Below are 15,454 nucleotides of genomic sequence, written 5' to 3' on the forward strand. Positions count from 1 at the left end.
TGTTGTACATAGGGTCGCTATGAGTCGCAAGCCACTCGACAGCACATAACAACAACAACAACATGTTTTATTAGTCAAAATTGAAGATAGAGATAGTAAGAAGAATAATTCAGGCGTGCAAATCACATACAAACCTTTAACTTCTATCTAATTCTATTAATTTCCATCTAGGCATAGATTCTACCTTTTAGAATCTTCTAGTTCAAACAAGTAAAATGAATATAGAATGTTTATCGGATACTAGAGAGAGACAAAGTAAAGAGATGAATAACAGAAAGTAGAAGTAACCTTGATGGATAGAAGAGGCTCACCTGATTGCAGACAGGCTTGTGCTTCAGTCCTGGCTTGTTCAGGATCATCTCCAGCTGCTTGTGATTAAAGTTGGACACTCCAATGGACTTGGCCAGCCCTGCATCCTTACATTTCTCCATGGCCTGAGGAGGAAGGAACCATGTGGGACAATATATTTGGCCAATGGAAAAAAATGAGACAGAACAATAAAAAGAAATACCTGTAAAGAATTTGCCACAAATCTAGTTGACATTGGTTGCCATGAAGAACAAAAGTAATTAAGAGAAAGCTGGAAGATGTTGACAGCAACATAGAGAGGGATCCTTTAATAAAGTAAAACTCTTTTAAAGGTTTTCAAGCTCATCGTGAATCAAAACCAGTCATCATTTAAAGGATATTGTTCTTTTTTTATCAGATAATCCAAAATATAAAATATTGATAGTATCAAGAATTGTGAAATTGGTACATTAAACACCAATGTGACAAAGTAATTCTTAAAAGGCTTCTCACTATCTGATCTCCATATTTTTTTTCAGAGCTCACCCTCTCCCACACTTTCCTTATCCACTTTTTGGAGAGACTTTGATACTCCTTGGGAAGAAAAGCCTTCTAACTTTTAAAAAGTTTTCCACTTAACTGTTCTCTTCCTACTGGATAAATGGCCTTATAAAAAGGCTATGTCTCACACCTTACAGTAGATCTCAGTTCATCTGTTCTCATAGAAAAGAAATTTCCCTTAGAAATTTTATTACAGAAATACACATATTTATTCACCTCACTTTGTTTATGTTAATAAATACTCTGGGATTCACATTTATTTAGGTAAGATTTATCATTAAATTACCTGTGTCCTTTAACAGCAGATTAAAAAATATTATCTTTCACCCTCAAAGAGTAGCTTTGCTGGCTTAATATGCCAATAGACTTTTAATTGTCTCAACTTTCTTTCATAAAGAATTCTGCAGGCTGGTAAGATCAGAAGATGCTGCTTACGGAGTAAATAGAATTCTAAAGCTCCAAGACAATTTTGAGATCATTTGTTGGATTCCTGATTTTGAACATGAGAAAAAATAAGGTGGAGGGTTATCTATTGACTGTCACCGCTCACACAGGTCTCCAACTAGCCCCTTCCATGGATTTCTCATCTTTGCCTCCAAGCATTTACCTCCCAGACAGCACAGAGATCCAACGTCTCAAATAGTAGTTTTCCATGTTCATCCATGGGTAAAATCTCTTCTCCATGCTGGAATAGAAGCAGGCTTTAGAGACGTCACAAAGTACTGTATTAAACTTTAGTCATGCTGTGAGGAACATTAGAGCTGAAGGACCAATCCTCTATGAGGTAGGTGGAACAGCTCTTTGTAAAATGTTTTAATATTTGTAAAGTGTTTTATTTTTGCAATTTTAAGGAATGTATTGCAAGCAATACACTTCTATAAACCTTGTATCTGTTATATATTTGAATAATTGTATGTCTTGCTGTGGTCTAGTGGGTAAAGAGCTGAATTGTACACTTAAAGACATGCAGTTCAAATCTCTTAGAAGCTCTGTGAGAGAAAGTTAGACCATCTCTTCACATCTGAATCACAGCCACTGAAAACTCACAGGAGGGTCAGCTATGAGCTGGTTTAAATTCAATGGCAGTGAGTTAAATGAGTACTAATATTTGTGCTATGTTATTTTTGTCTCTCCTGTGTAATTTTTTCCAAGACCTCTCCCCTGAAGAGGCAATCAATCACATATCTTCTGTTTCTAGTTGATAAAGCCCATAGTCTTTGCAATCACCTGCTGTACATCAGAGAGCTGGACAGTGACTAGGGGTGATAGAAGGAGAATTGATGCCTTTGAGCCGCGATGTTGGAGAAGAGTATTGAATATACCATGGGCCTCTAGAAGAACAAGTAAATTCATCCTAGAGAGGGTGAGACCAGGCTGCTTCTTGGAGGCAAGGATTCTGAAGCTTCATCTGACACACTGGACATGTTGCAAGGAGGGAAAAGTCCTTGGAGAGGGATGTTATGTTTGGGAGTGTGGAGGGACAACATAAGATGGGAAGACCCTTGATGAGATGGATTGATTCAGTGACTGGGTAATGGTGATTGGTGTGTCAGAGAAATAAGATTGGCAAGGGATAGAGAAGGCTTTAGGACTGTTGGATATAGGGTTGCTATGAGTTGCAGGTGACTTGATGGCACATAACAACAACAATAATCTGATTGTCGCTGTTGATGCCCTTAAGTTGGCCCAAAGTCATACAGATACTATGGAAAACAGAACAAAACTTTGTCTGACATGTGATTCAAATATATATAACTTAAAATGTAACTTGTTATTCTGGATTCTTCCCAAGTGTAGTTTGTCTTTCTTTCTTTCTCTCTCTCTCTCTCTCTCTCTCTCTCTCTCTCTCTCTCTCTCTCTCTTTATCTTTCTTTCTTTCTGCTGGGGGCATGGGGACAAGTAGACCATGTTTAGGTGGAGAGAAGGTAGGTGTCTTAGTTTCCTAGTGTTATCTTAGCAGAATTATCACAAGTGGATGCCTTTAATAAACAGAAATTTATTTTCTCAATTTAAGAGATGTGAAAGGAGGATTAGTGGCATAATGTTTAAATCCTCAACTGCTGACTGAAAAGTCAGCTGTTCAAAATGACCAGTAGTTCCACAGGAGAACAAACTTCCTCTAAAGATTCCAGCCTAGGAACTCAGATGGGGCAGTTCTACTCTATCTTATAGTGTCACTCTGAGTTGGAATAAACTCAGTAACACTAACAGCAGGCAGAAAGAAGGTAGACATATGAATTCAGGACACTGGCTGCAGGGAAAGGCTCTGAGGGAAAAACCTGGTCTCATAATTTCTAGCCCCATGTTCTTTGGTTCCTTGGAGATCTCCATGTGACATCTATCTTCTCCACCCCCATTTGTGCTTACTTACTTGGTTTTGTCTAATCTGGCCTTTTTCTGTCACAAAAATAATCTATATTTAAAATGTACCCTGTACAGTTAGTCTAGGGAGCTCTGGTGGCCTAGTGGCAAGAAGCTGCAGTGCAATCCCAAAAGCATACGGTTCGAGGCCGCCAGCTTGTCTGCAGGAGATGGATGGGCAATCTCCTCTCGCGTGATTACTGCCTCTGAAAACCCACTGGAGGCTCAGCAATGAGTTGGTTCTGACTCTATGGTATACAACAATATACTGTTTCTGTTCAAATGGAATTACTTAATCCATAGAGATGTTGTGTTGTTAGGAGCTATCAAGTCAAGTATGACTCATAGTGACCCTATGAACAACAGATCTGAACCCTGTCCTATCTGTGCCACCTTCACAATCTCCAACAGCCCAGTGCTACAATCACTGTGTCAATCCACCTGGTTGAGGAATGGGGACTAAGAGACCAACACATATTTTGGAGGATTATAATTCAATCCATTTCAGAGAGAAACACCTAAAGTTAGTGGGTAGATCAAGGTAACAGGCAACCTCTGTTTAGGAGATGCAAAGAGTCAAAACCTTTAGATAAATCAGAATCTGATGGGGAAATAAAAAACTAAGACAAACCCAGGGATGCTATGAAATAAGGGAAATGTTTTCTTTTCTCTGTGCTTTGTCTCCTGCTGAGGCAATAGTGATAACTCATTTTAATGAGCTGGACCAAGGCACTTACTTCATAGAAGAAATGTCTATTGAATGAAAACCCAAACTCATTGCTGTAAATTCAGAACCAACTCCTAGCTGACCCTCCAGTGGGTCTTCTTCGCTTGTAAATCCCATAAAAGGAGATTGCCCATTTTTCTCCCACAGAGTGCTACTGGAATTGAACTGCTGGAGACAAGCTACGTTTAGCAGTACCATTTCCTATGTTCTATGCCACCAGAATGCCCTGTTGAATTAAAGCTGTCCAAATTGTGAGCCACAGCACAGAACCAGGTTCAGATCTGTTGTTCATAGGGTTGCTATGAGCTGTAGTTGATTTGACGACACCTAAAACAAGAAATAGTGAGCAGAGAGGACTGTAGGGGAAATCCCAGCAGCTAGAAAGAGACAGTTGGATCCTAATTACTGAAGTTTCCTCCACTGATCCCATCTCTGTTTCTCTTGAGTATCTCTTAGTTTCTTGCCACCACATGGAGGAAATCTGGAGATAGAATCCTTCTCTGCTGAAATCTTTACCCAGTTACCATCCAGTTGTTTCCATTCCATAGTGACCCCAAGTGTATGAGAGTAAAAACTGTGCTTCGTAGAGTTTTCGATGGCTGATTGTTTGGAAGTTGATTAGGTTTTCTACCAAATCACCTCTAGGTAGATTTGAACTTCCAGCCTTTGGGTTAGAGGTCAAGCATGCTAATTTATTTGATGTGGTAAAGCTGCACAATCATATCCCTTTCCTTTGGCCTTTGCTTTCAGGGTGATGGCACACTCTGATAAGAACCGCATGACTCCTCACAACCTGGGAATTGTTTTTGGACCCACCCTGTTTCGGCCAGAGCAGGAGATTTCTGACCCAGCGGCTCATGCTCTCTACCCTGGGCAGTTAGTCCAGCTGATGCTCACCGAGTTCCCCAGCCTATTCCCTTGACTTAAACAAAGAGCAGAAGATGAAAAGTCTTTCCAGGGATTTCTGTTGGATGCCCTTTAGAAAAGGGATTCTCAAATGATTTTCCTAAATGATGCTGTGAGTCTGAACTGAAGGATCGAGGTGGGGTAAGGGAGCTTCTTTAAAGAGACCACTTGCTTCTCTTCTTGTTCCCTGTCCTGACCCCTTTGCCAAGATAATGCTTCCACCAGGGCTTTTTCTGATGGTTTCTTTATTATCAGGAAATAGTGTCATTATCAAATTCCTCCTCAAAATATATACAGACTATATACAGCCTTGCCCATACCTTGCATCTTTGGGGCTTCGTATGCAAGGGATTTATGGAGATAGCACAAACTTTCTCCCATACCCCAAGCCCCTTCTCTAGGGTGTTGTAAGCCCCTTAAGAAACAAAAATCTGTGATAGATAGGATTCCCCATTCTTTAGGCGCTAGAATTGAGGAATTGAGTCTCCCCAGGCAGGGATCCCAGTAAGACACTCATGTTGCCCACAGCCATGTTGGGAGGACCAGAGGCAGGTGGGGTATGTTCAGAGCTTGCCCCCTGATCATGGGAAGGAGGGGGACTCAGTCCCTGAGCCTCATCCAGAATAGCCACAAAGTCCAGCTGAGTGTTGTCAAGGTCAAGAGAGTCCAAGGGATTACACACTTGTCCTTCTGGGGGAGGATACAAGGCAGGACCCACTCCTAGCCTGCTCACCTCAGGATGTCCACAGCTAGGGTTGGAGCCTCCTGCCTTGAGGGGCCCATAACAAGTGGGTAACGGGGGAAGAAGTCGGGGTGGTGCTGCTGCCCTAAGGGGAGCCCTATTTGTCCCCACCCCAAAGTTTTCATTGCATTGTAAAGGGGTAGGATAAGAGCCTGGCTTGTGATGGGACAAATTAGGTGCAAAACCAGGTCCATATGTAGCCATAGAAGCCTTGGCAGGGCTTGGGCTAACCTGAGAACCCCCTGGAAACTTGGGGCTCTGGTAGGGAGGTTCCTGGACTGAGGACTCTCCTCTATTCGCACCCTCCCACAGCAACTCCTGTTGAGACTGAACATAATTACATACAAGCTGAGCCTTAAGTTGTCCTGCAGAATGAGGAGAAGAGTCAAAATCCAGGCCAGGCCTGGGCTCTGAAGGAGGATAATTTGGGGGTGGCTGGACATAGGGAACTGCTTGGGGATACTGTGGTGGGGTAGGCTGGGGGTGATGGGAGAATAGCGGCTGTGGATGTGGGGGTCCCTCACTGGAGTGGGCATTGAGGCAGGGTGTCAGTCCTGTAGAATCAGAACCCACTTGGCACCCCTGTTCTGGCTTGACCTGCACTTGTCCATAATGTTCAAGTCGAGGACACTGTCTATAGGCCCCACCTGAAGCCTTGGAACCTGGGTACAGCCCAGAGTGTGAGGGAAATTCACCCCATGTTTCTGGGGTGGGGTCAGGATAGGAGACCTGTTGGGGGCAGGGGCTAGGACTGTAGTTGGTGGGTGGGCCAGGCCCAAAAGTCAGGGAGCCTGGAACCCTAGCTCCATAAGGCTCAACTGCTGTCCCTTCTGGTCCTCCATATCCCAGAGTATCAGCAGGAGGGAAGTCTATATAGGGGTTCACACTACTGCCCATCATTGAGGCCCCAACCTCTGGTTCTTCCTGTAGTCCTCTGGTATCCATGGTGACATTCTCAGTGATGCTGGGGGGATGTGGTGAGTAAACAGAAGTTGAGAGGTGAGGATCAAAGTTCCGTCCTGTCCCTGCCACAGTAGGGGATGTGTGGACACAGCCAAGGCTCTTAAACCGCTGGACTCTGGCTGGAGCAGGGCGATCAGCAGCTCGGGCTGGGTCACTAGCCCTCCGGGTAACACCTGCATTGGGGTTATACCCTGGATATTCCACTCGACTTCTCCAAGGAGGTGCAGGAAGACTCCCTATCCGATCCAGGCTGTGCGCTGCAGTGGGTGGGGTGCCACCCCCTCTGGCAGAAGCATACCTTGACCTGAACAGATACTGCTGGGCAGGTGTAAGGCCAGGCAAGGAGGATGCTCCATTCTCTGGTGGGGACCCAGGGGGGAAAGGGGATGCCAGGGAGGAGCGGCGGCTGACAGTATAGGCTGAGCTGATACTGCTGGAGCTGCTGCTTCGGCGGTCAAGAGAGATTGGAGGGCCCAGGCGACGGGACACAGGGGTGCCTGCAAATGAAAGGAAGAAAAGGCAAAATGGTCAGGAAGCCCCTGAACTCACTGTGTCCACCCATGGGGCAGCTTTGTCCTCAAGTCTCCTTAACCTTAACCACTCAGCTGTGTCTCCTACTTTTCCCATGCCTGTTCTGCTTCTGACTCAGGGATGCTGTGAACAGTTGCACGAGTTTACACTGTACAATCATGGGGGACAGCATTCACCTGATAGATTTTGTTTGTTACAAAAATTTTCTGACAGGTTGGAAATATGTTTTAAGGGAAAGAGTCTTAAGGGTTTTTCTAGTTGCATATAGGTACCATATAGTAGTACTGAGGGGTGACCAGCTCCTCCCAACCTTAGGACAGGTTGATTTTCAGCCCCATAACCACACCACCCCCCCTCCACGCCCAGGTCTCACCGGTATGGGTCAAGCTGGGCAGTTTGAGGCCCCGGGGCCCTACTGGCCGAAGCTGATGCAATTGGTCCAGCCTGAGGTTCTCCAAGCGACGAAGGGTAGACAGACCAGTGCCAGCAATGCAAGGCCCCTCATCCAAACTGGACAGGTCCTCAGTGCTGCCCCCAGCATTGCCAGTCATTTCCACACCGCTGTCTGTATTGGCTGCGCTGCCTGCTGGAGAGTGGTCACTGCTGCAGGATGACTGGGCCCCTGGGCTTGGCTGTGGCTTCTGTGGGGAAAATGAAGGCTGAGGGAAGCACCCTCCCCTCTCCCCACAGCTCCTGAATTTGGTGGGAAGCTGAAGTCCGTCTCCCAGTGCCTGTTGGGCTGAGAGGAGGATTTGAGCTGACAAAGGGGCTGAACAGGTAGTATGCTAGGGTCAATGGAGAAGAGATGTTTTATGAGATGAGCCTAAACTAGAGCACTGCTTGGGCTCGTGTTCCTGGCTCTTAGTTTTACAGCCTAGTGCTCTATTCCTCAGTTTCCTCATCTGAAAATGAGGAGAATTGTCCTCATCTAAAAATGCGTTTCTTTCTAACGAAGGTGTTGTAGTGAGTACCTGAGACAATCTTGTAATGGCTTAGAACAATATTGCCTATGTTGTTGTTGTTGTTGTGTGCCATCAAGTACATGATGGCTCATGGCACCCCTTAAACCACAGGACAGAGTTTTCCATAGGGTTCAAGGCTGTAACCATTACAAAGCAGATCACTAGTTCTTTCCTCCCACTAAGTTGTTGGTGAGTGTGAACCATTGATCTTTCACTAAAAAAAGAACCAAATAAGTAAGTAAATAATAATCTTTAAATTTGGGGCATTCTAAAGAGTAACTTGGAAGGAGGAGTGGCATCCAATTCCATAATAGCTTGCCTCCGGAAACCCTATGAACCTGGAGAGAGGATGAAAGGCACCCAAGTGTCGAGGACTCTCCTTCATAGGGTCACTATGAGTCGCCTGCGACTCGATGGCACTTAACAACAACAACAACAAAGAGTAACACTGGGACAAGGAGCTAGAAGACTGACTACTGAGAGTGATTTACTGAGGAGAGGCTGTAGGGGATGAAGGGACTAGAAGGATGTCAGCAAGGTCTAGGAGTAGAGGGCTGCCTGGGCTGTCTCACCATGGCTCCCTCTGGCACAGTCAATCGGCTCTCCTCCCTCAAAGGGCCTCCATCCCGCTCCCTTTTAGGCTCCACTGTGGCAAGGGCCTGTGTCCGAGGCAGAGGGCCATCCCCACGGTGTCGCTTGGTCACATGGGCATCAGGGCCATGCACTGTCTTGACATGTTTTCGAAGCGAGCTGGGATCTGTGTAGCGTTTGGTACAGCCAGGGAGCTTACACACATATGGTTTCTGTTGAGCAGAGAGTGAAGACAAAGGCAAGGTAATCAATGTAGAAGGATCCAGCAGCAGTGAGAGAAGGTGGTGGCTGTGAGGGTTTCATGTAAGGGACAAGCTTGGTAAGGGAAGGACTTGTGACTCCCAAGGAAACAATGAGGCCAGGGCCATTGAGGTCAGACTGAAAGATGAGGAGATCACGGTTAAGATTAGGAAAACTGAGCCCAGGCCTGAGAAAGGTGAGGGGTGAACTGTGGGCTGTGAGGACTCATGAAATTCTGAAGCTAAAGGAGCCAGAGGTCTCCTCTGTGGAGTGGCTGCTGGGCTATGGGATGATTCTTATGAGAGAATCTCATAAGATGATTCTTAAGAGAGAATCTCCTTAGGGAGTTCTGGTGGCCTAGTGGCAAGAGGCTGCACTGCAATCTCAGAGATAAGCGGTTTAAATCCACCAGATGCTCAGCAGGAGGAAGGGCAATCTCCTCCTGTAACAGATCCAATTTGATGGTACACACACAAAAAAATTTTTAAACACGCCCCCCCAACACCACAACAAGATAAAGGTAAAACATTCAATTGAAAAATGGGCACAGGATATGAATAGACACTTCATCAAAGAAGACATTCAGATGGCTAACAAGCACATGAAGAAATGTTCAAAATCCCTAGCTCTAAGAGAGATGCAAATTAAAACAACTATGAGATATTATCTCACCCCAGTCAGAATAACAAAATTTAACAGAACAGCAAGCAACAAATTCTGGCAAGGTTGTGGAGAAACTGGAACCCTTATTCACTGTTGATGGGAGTGTAAAATGGTGCAACCACTGTGGAAGGTGGTGTGGTGCTTTCTCAAAAAGTTGCAAATAGAGATACCCTTTGACTCGGCAATTCCACTAGTGGGAATATACCCCAAAGAGACCGTAACTGCCACCCAAGCAGATATATGCACACTCATGTTTATCGCAGCTTAGTTCACAATAACAAGGAGTTGGAAACAACCTAAGTGCCCATCAATAAACGAATGGATAAAGAAGCTGTGGTATATTCATACAATGGAATACTATGCTGCATTGAAAAACAAGGAACTCATGCAATATTATTCAAAATTGGTGACTCTGGAGGACATTATGCTGAGTGAAATATCTCAATCACAAAAGGACAAATACTGCATGGTGCCACTGTTGTAGGAAGGGACTGACATTAGGGTTGGGTGAGATTGAGAAAAATTGGATCAATTATGTATACTGCATTGAAACAGATGAGGGAGAGAACTGTTTGAAAGCGATATACGATTGGGTATTATGGTTATAAGAGTCCAGAATGAAGATTGCACAGTGGAGTGTACTGGGGGTGGCGGGATTATATATCACTGAAAGAATTTTTCTTTACTTTTCAAAGAGAAGAGCAAAGTGGGGGGGAGGGGGGGACAGGGAGAAAAATGCAACAATGAATGAATGGAAATCTAAAATATCTATAAATGTTCATTAAAAAAAGAGAGTCTCCCTGATAGGTGGCTTCTCAAGTGAGGAAGGGTCTTTTGGGTAGGGTAGTCACCTCATTGGAATGAGTCCGATTCTGGTGTTTGGCTCGATCACTGGCATTGCTGAAGGCTTTACTGCAGCCCTCATGCTCACACATGTATGGCTTCTCACCCGTGTGTGACCGCAGGTGTGTCTTCAGGTTTTCGAGGCGAGAGTATGACTTCCGGCACCCTTCAAACTGGAGGCACATGGGAGTGAAAGCGTAACTCTGAGACAAAAGGACAGGGGACTAAAGAAAACTTAGATCATAGAAGGACATTTATCAGAGAGTGTAACTCAAGACAGGAAGCATTGGGGGCTTCTGGACAGTGCCCAGCATTAACAGACAAGGGCAGGCAGGAGCTGGGGGAACAGAAGGCACTTAGCCTGTGAAGACAGTGATTTGAAGCAGTAAGCATCTAGTCAACACTCCCTGGGTATCTTTGACTGTTCTAGGACAAATGTGTCCTGGAGAATAGGGAAGGAGGAGAGTGTATTTATGTCCTTCATGCAGGCTTATCTATTAAAAGTAGGAAATGTCGTGTGCAGAGCCCACAGTCTTTTAGGGACCCAGGAAAAAGTCTTAATTTCTTTTAAATCAAGGACAGGAAATGGAAGTTTTCAGGTCATGGAAAATGTTTTCATGTATATTAATATATTATTTTTTTTAGACCCACACAGTCATATTTCTTATATTTGCTTATAGAGACAGGGGCCTAGAAATACAGAAGCATTCAAGGCCCAGCAAAAACCATGCCTTGACGGGAAATCCTGGTTTGAGGTAGAGCCCGGGCCTCGGGATGCAGGAGCCTTACCGTGCACTTGTGTGGTTTCTCGCCTGTGTGTCTGCGCATGTGCACCACTAGCATGTACTGGGCTTTGAAGGGCCGCAGCTCCCTGGAGCAGCCCCCCCAGTGGCACACAAACTCCTTTCGCTCTCCGTGGATGTGCTCACTGTTGATGTGCTGCAGGAGAATAAAATAAGGCTCTCCAAGGTTCCTCTACACCTCTGAGGCCAAGAACAAATCTTTACTCCACCCTTATTTCTCCTCCTCCCCATTTTATTTCTTCACGGTTCCACCTCATAGGGGAAGAAAGGTCAGGAATTACATCTCCTTTACTTCCAACTTTCTAACTCTACAGCTACTGTGCATTTACCTACTTGACTGGGCACCTACTCTCTGACCTCCCACTCTCAGCCTGATTCGTTGTATCCCAGCTGGCATCTCCTCCAGGTGCCAGCCAGCCATTCCAATTACCACTGGATCCTGCCCTGCCCGGTCCTGCCCTTGGGCTCACATGCACTAGTTGTTCCTGGGAGTCAAATTCCTGACTGCAGCCATCCCAGTGGCAATCAGTCTCATATACAGATTCAGGCTCTGGCTTTTCCTCTCTCTCCAGCTCCTCTCTCCCATCCAGCATTCCCAGCAGGGGATCCTAGGACAGGAGAGGCAATCCTAGAGTTACTTGGGTGACAGCTTTTGTTTTGCTCACATTCCAGAGGTAACCCCCCCTTTCTTCCCCATACCTGTGTGCCTGTGGAGTTGGGGCTGGACATATCACCTTCCAAGTGCTCCTCTGGACACTTGCCAACCAGCATGTCCAGCTCAGACTTCAGCTTCCCAAGGAAAGAGGTGAGGATAGTAAGAGAAGGGGGTAGAAAGAAGGAACCCAGCCAGATTTCCTTGACCTGAATGCCCCCACTTCCTGGGTTTGGCACAAACTTCTTCCTTAGACTAGAGTGGTGAATGGGATAGGTGAAGGGGGAATAACTATGCATAAAATAATGAATGAAAATCCAACTTTTCTGTAAACCTTAATTAAAATCACAATTAAAATTAAAAAGTTGTATTTAAAAAAAACCCCAAAGGTTTGATCTAATTTGGAAGGGTCTGACTCAACCCAAAGAATGAAGCCAAGCCCCTACCCTTTTATTTTTCTGGTATAGAAAATTTATACCCTATTTGATTCCCTCACCTTTGCCCTGAAAATCCATCTATCACCCTGAGCTGAGGATATCAGGTACCAGTATGGGAGCTCTCACCTGGCAGGTTGGAAGCGGTCCTCGGGATTGAGGGTGGAGCATCACGCCACCCCGGGTGGGGTCATGGGGACCACAGGACTGGACTCCGAAGGAAGGAGAGGCCCCTTTTTGGTGATTCATTTGGGGTGAGAATCCCAGAGATGGGCTAAGGAGGAGGAGGGGAAACAGTTACTTGGGATTATCATCTCAGATTGTCTAAGGAGTTCTTGGGCTATTTGGAGGGTTTCTGGAAGGCCTGGCACAGGAAATAGTTGGGGCAGTTCTGGGAAGTACAGAGAAAGATTTCACTGCCTTGATATACTAAGGATTCAAATAAAGTCAGGCGATTTGAAGGACTTAAAGCTTTTAATGGGGTTTTTGAGGGACCTCCTAGCCCAAGGCTGCCTGCACCTCATGGTGCCGATGGAGAGGTGGCCATATGAGCCCCCTGGAGATGCACAGCGAGAGTTGATGAAGGCCACGAGGGAACTGGGCGAGGTTCGAATAACTGTCTGCAGGTCCAGGCTGGCGTCCGACAGAGGTGAGATGGAGAGCGCTCGCTTCTTGGTCAACTTGACTGCACTCCGGGGAGGAGGAAATAATGGGGCTGGGGCAGGGGACAGGGTACACAGATATGCTAAAGGGGCATGCCTCTCCATGCACCCATCTTGCCTCATAGCAAAAGAATGACATAGCTTTGCTTTGCCCTACCAACCCCATCAGATACTTCTTACTCATCCTCTGACCCCTTACTCCATCTCCCAGCATTTCTTCTTCCAAGCTAGATGCCCTGTCCTCCCACTTTATCCCACAGGACATATCCCAGAGGGGCAGAGAGGGAAGGCGGTGCTGCCTGAAGCCTTACCCTCATTGCAGCTGTTAGTCTCTCTGGTTGGCCCATAACTCTGGGAGCCAGACATGAGGTTGGCCTGGTGGCAGAAGGGCATACCAGATAGTCCTAGAAAAGAGAGACAACAAGAATGGGAGACACTTGAGGTCTCATCTTGAAATCCTAAGCAAAGTTAAATTCTAGATTCCAACGGCATATAACTTGAGGACAAAAAGCTATAAATGGGGAAAGTGACCTTGGGCAGTGGGTGTGTTTGAGAGGAATCCCTGGTGAGGCACCCAGGTAAGGATATCTGTTATCAAGGCCAAAGGATTGATATATGCACTGACCTTCTGTCCCCATGCTGGGGGGCCCCTGACTGGGGAGGGGACGGAGACAGCAGGGTTCACCATAACTACTGACTGGTGGAGGGGTCATGGAGTTGAACATGGTGTTTCAGAGGAGGATGTGGGAAAAACTGCATGAGGGAAAGAGATACCTGCAAGTTATAAGGCAGGAGGAAACGGGAGAAATCAGATAAATACCTGAGGCATCATAGAACCAGGGGCAGTACTTCTCAAGTCCCTCCCGCTCCATCACATCTGCTCTGGGAAATCAAGTTGAAAAGAGCATGGGGTGAGGACATGGGGAGGAAAGCAGGAGGACATAGAAGAGTCATTTCAAAGAGGCAGAATAGTCACAGGGATTTTGGGGATTGGGTGAAATTTTGCCAAGGTGGTCTTGTGTATGTGGCAAGGTGGAGGATGATTATGGACTAGTTGTGCCTGTATGAGTTTCAAGCAATTTTAATGCCATAATACCTCTCCTACTTCCAGTTCTGGAAATGGGCTTTAAAGCGTGGACTAGGAGAATCCACTAGGGTTACACTGGGCTACACTACATTGCCTCAGCCCCTTCCTTCACTTGCCCTGCCCACAGAGCTAGCCTACAATCTCTCCAGGGTCCAGCAGAGGGAGCCTTTGTCACAGGCCAGACAGAGACTGGTGCCCCCCCCCCCCAAAGATGACTGAACTGCCCCTCTTTGACTAGGAGGGTGGGTGTGTGTGTGTGTGTGTGTGTGTGTGTGTGTGTGTGTGTGTTGGTGTTGTTGTGAGAAACATCTCTCCTTTGTTTGGAACTAGGGATAGAAACCGGGTTTTTCTGGATGGTTATACATTTAAGCGTCCCACCTAATCCCTTTGGTCTCTGCTTTGAGGTGCAGGAAAAAAAAGACTAAGGGAAGGCGTTGAGAGAAAGAAAAAAACAAAACAAAACAAAACACAAACCATCCAAACCAAATAAATCCAAACCCACAACACAACCAAAGACATCATCTATTTGTGAAGAGTTAGGAATAAGGCACCATTAGCTGCTCGGCTCCTCAAACTCCAGTTTAAATTCCACCCCTGTTCTTCCCGGTTCCCAAGACTGAGGGTGGGGCGGGGCGGGGTGGGGTGGAGAACAACCGGGAGCGGTCCGGCCGGCGCGGTGGGTGATCCCGGGATGCTGGGATTTAGGGTGAGGGCGGGGTAAAACGGGGAGCGGAACCCGGACCCCACGACCCCACCCGAGCCCTGAAGCCTGGGCCGTGCCCTTCCTAACTCCTCCTTTAGCAGTTGAGATCCAGATCCTGCATCCAAGACCTCCCAACTCGACCTTGGCACTTATGTTGGGGGGGCGACACAGCTGGCTGGCAGCTGGATGGAGGGGCACTTCTTCCGTCTTCTTCCTCTATGACTCACTCAGGGAAAGGAGGCGGGGTCGCAAAAGACCCCCCAAACACTAAAGAGAATTCCCATAGTGCCTATTCCGTCATCTTCCTGCCCCACTGCCCAGGCACCCAGGACCACAGCTGAAGAGGGAAGACATCCCTCCTCGCCCACGCGTGCCACAGCTCACTGCACGTTTTCCCTTCACACTGATGAAAGAAAAACTTCGCCAACTTTTCCAGCTTCATTAAAGTTGTGTTTTTGGTTTTTTGTTTTGTTTTTTTTTAGTGTGGATGAGAATGCAGATTGGAGCCGGGAGCTCCAGGTTCCCCAGCTGGAGCCCTAAATCATTTCCAGTGTCTCCTTACTTTCTAGAGTCCTCCACCTCAACCCAGCTCAGCTCCCCAACTCCCAGGAGTCGCCCCGCCCCCTTTCTCTAGGTCCCGCCTTCCCCGCCCCCGTGCCTCCTCGGCCCACCCAAGTCGCAGCCGCAGGCTCTGGCTGCAGTCGGCTCTGCTTCCCCCGCCCGCCCGGGAGCCCA

The 15,454-nt window shown here is 46.7% G+C and overlaps 2 protein-coding genes across 4 annotated transcripts in view; one reads left to right on the forward strand and one right to left on the reverse strand.

Annotated features, from left to right (window-relative positions):
* Positions 1–4,859, forward strand: part of ARHGAP9 (Rho GTPase activating protein 9) — an 11,561-nt gene extending 6,702 nt beyond the window's left edge. Inside the window, exon 18 of the mRNA XM_006897590.1 lies at positions 4,688–4,859. Within this exon, the coding sequence (XP_006897652.1) occupies positions 4,688–4,859 (172 nt within the window). The remainder of the gene's footprint in view (positions 1–4,687) is intronic.
* Positions 4,860–5,252: 393 nt separating this feature from the next.
* The window catches only part of GLI1 (GLI family zinc finger 1), an 11,813-nt gene continuing 1,611 nt past the window's right edge, over positions 5,253–15,454 (reverse strand). The window contains exons 1-11 of one of the 3 annotated variants that reach the window (XM_006897591.1): positions 13,555–13,681; positions 13,241–13,333; positions 12,787–12,982; positions 12,397–12,541; positions 11,881–11,970; positions 11,652–11,789; positions 11,168–11,317; positions 10,387–10,551; positions 8,614–8,844; positions 7,453–7,720; positions 5,253–7,045 (exon numbers count right to left, since the gene is read on the reverse strand). In XM_006897591.1, the coding sequence (XP_006897653.1) occupies positions 5,301–7,045; positions 7,453–7,720; positions 8,614–8,844; positions 10,387–10,551; positions 11,168–11,317; positions 11,652–11,789; positions 11,881–11,970; positions 12,397–12,541; positions 12,787–12,982; positions 13,241–13,333; positions 13,555–13,654 (3,321 nt within the window). In that variant the 5' untranslated portion in view covers positions 13,655–13,681 and the 3' untranslated portion in view covers positions 5,253–5,300. Of the gene's footprint in view, positions 7,046–7,452; positions 7,721–8,613; positions 8,845–10,386; positions 10,552–11,167; positions 11,318–11,651; positions 11,790–11,880; positions 11,971–12,396; positions 12,542–12,786; positions 12,983–13,240; positions 13,334–13,554; positions 13,682–15,454 lie in introns of those variants that run through there. The other 2 variants (XM_006897592.1, XM_006897593.1) reach the window with 2 other exon arrangements.

The sequence above is a fragment of the Elephantulus edwardii genome, unplaced genomic scaffold (assembly GCF_000299155.1).
Source record: "Elephantulus edwardii isolate Elephantulus edwardi_28Jun2011 unplaced genomic scaffold, EleEdw1.0 scaffold00212, whole genome shotgun sequence".
Classification (NCBI taxonomy): Eukaryota; Metazoa; Chordata; class Mammalia; order Macroscelidea; family Macroscelididae; genus Elephantulus; species Elephantulus edwardii.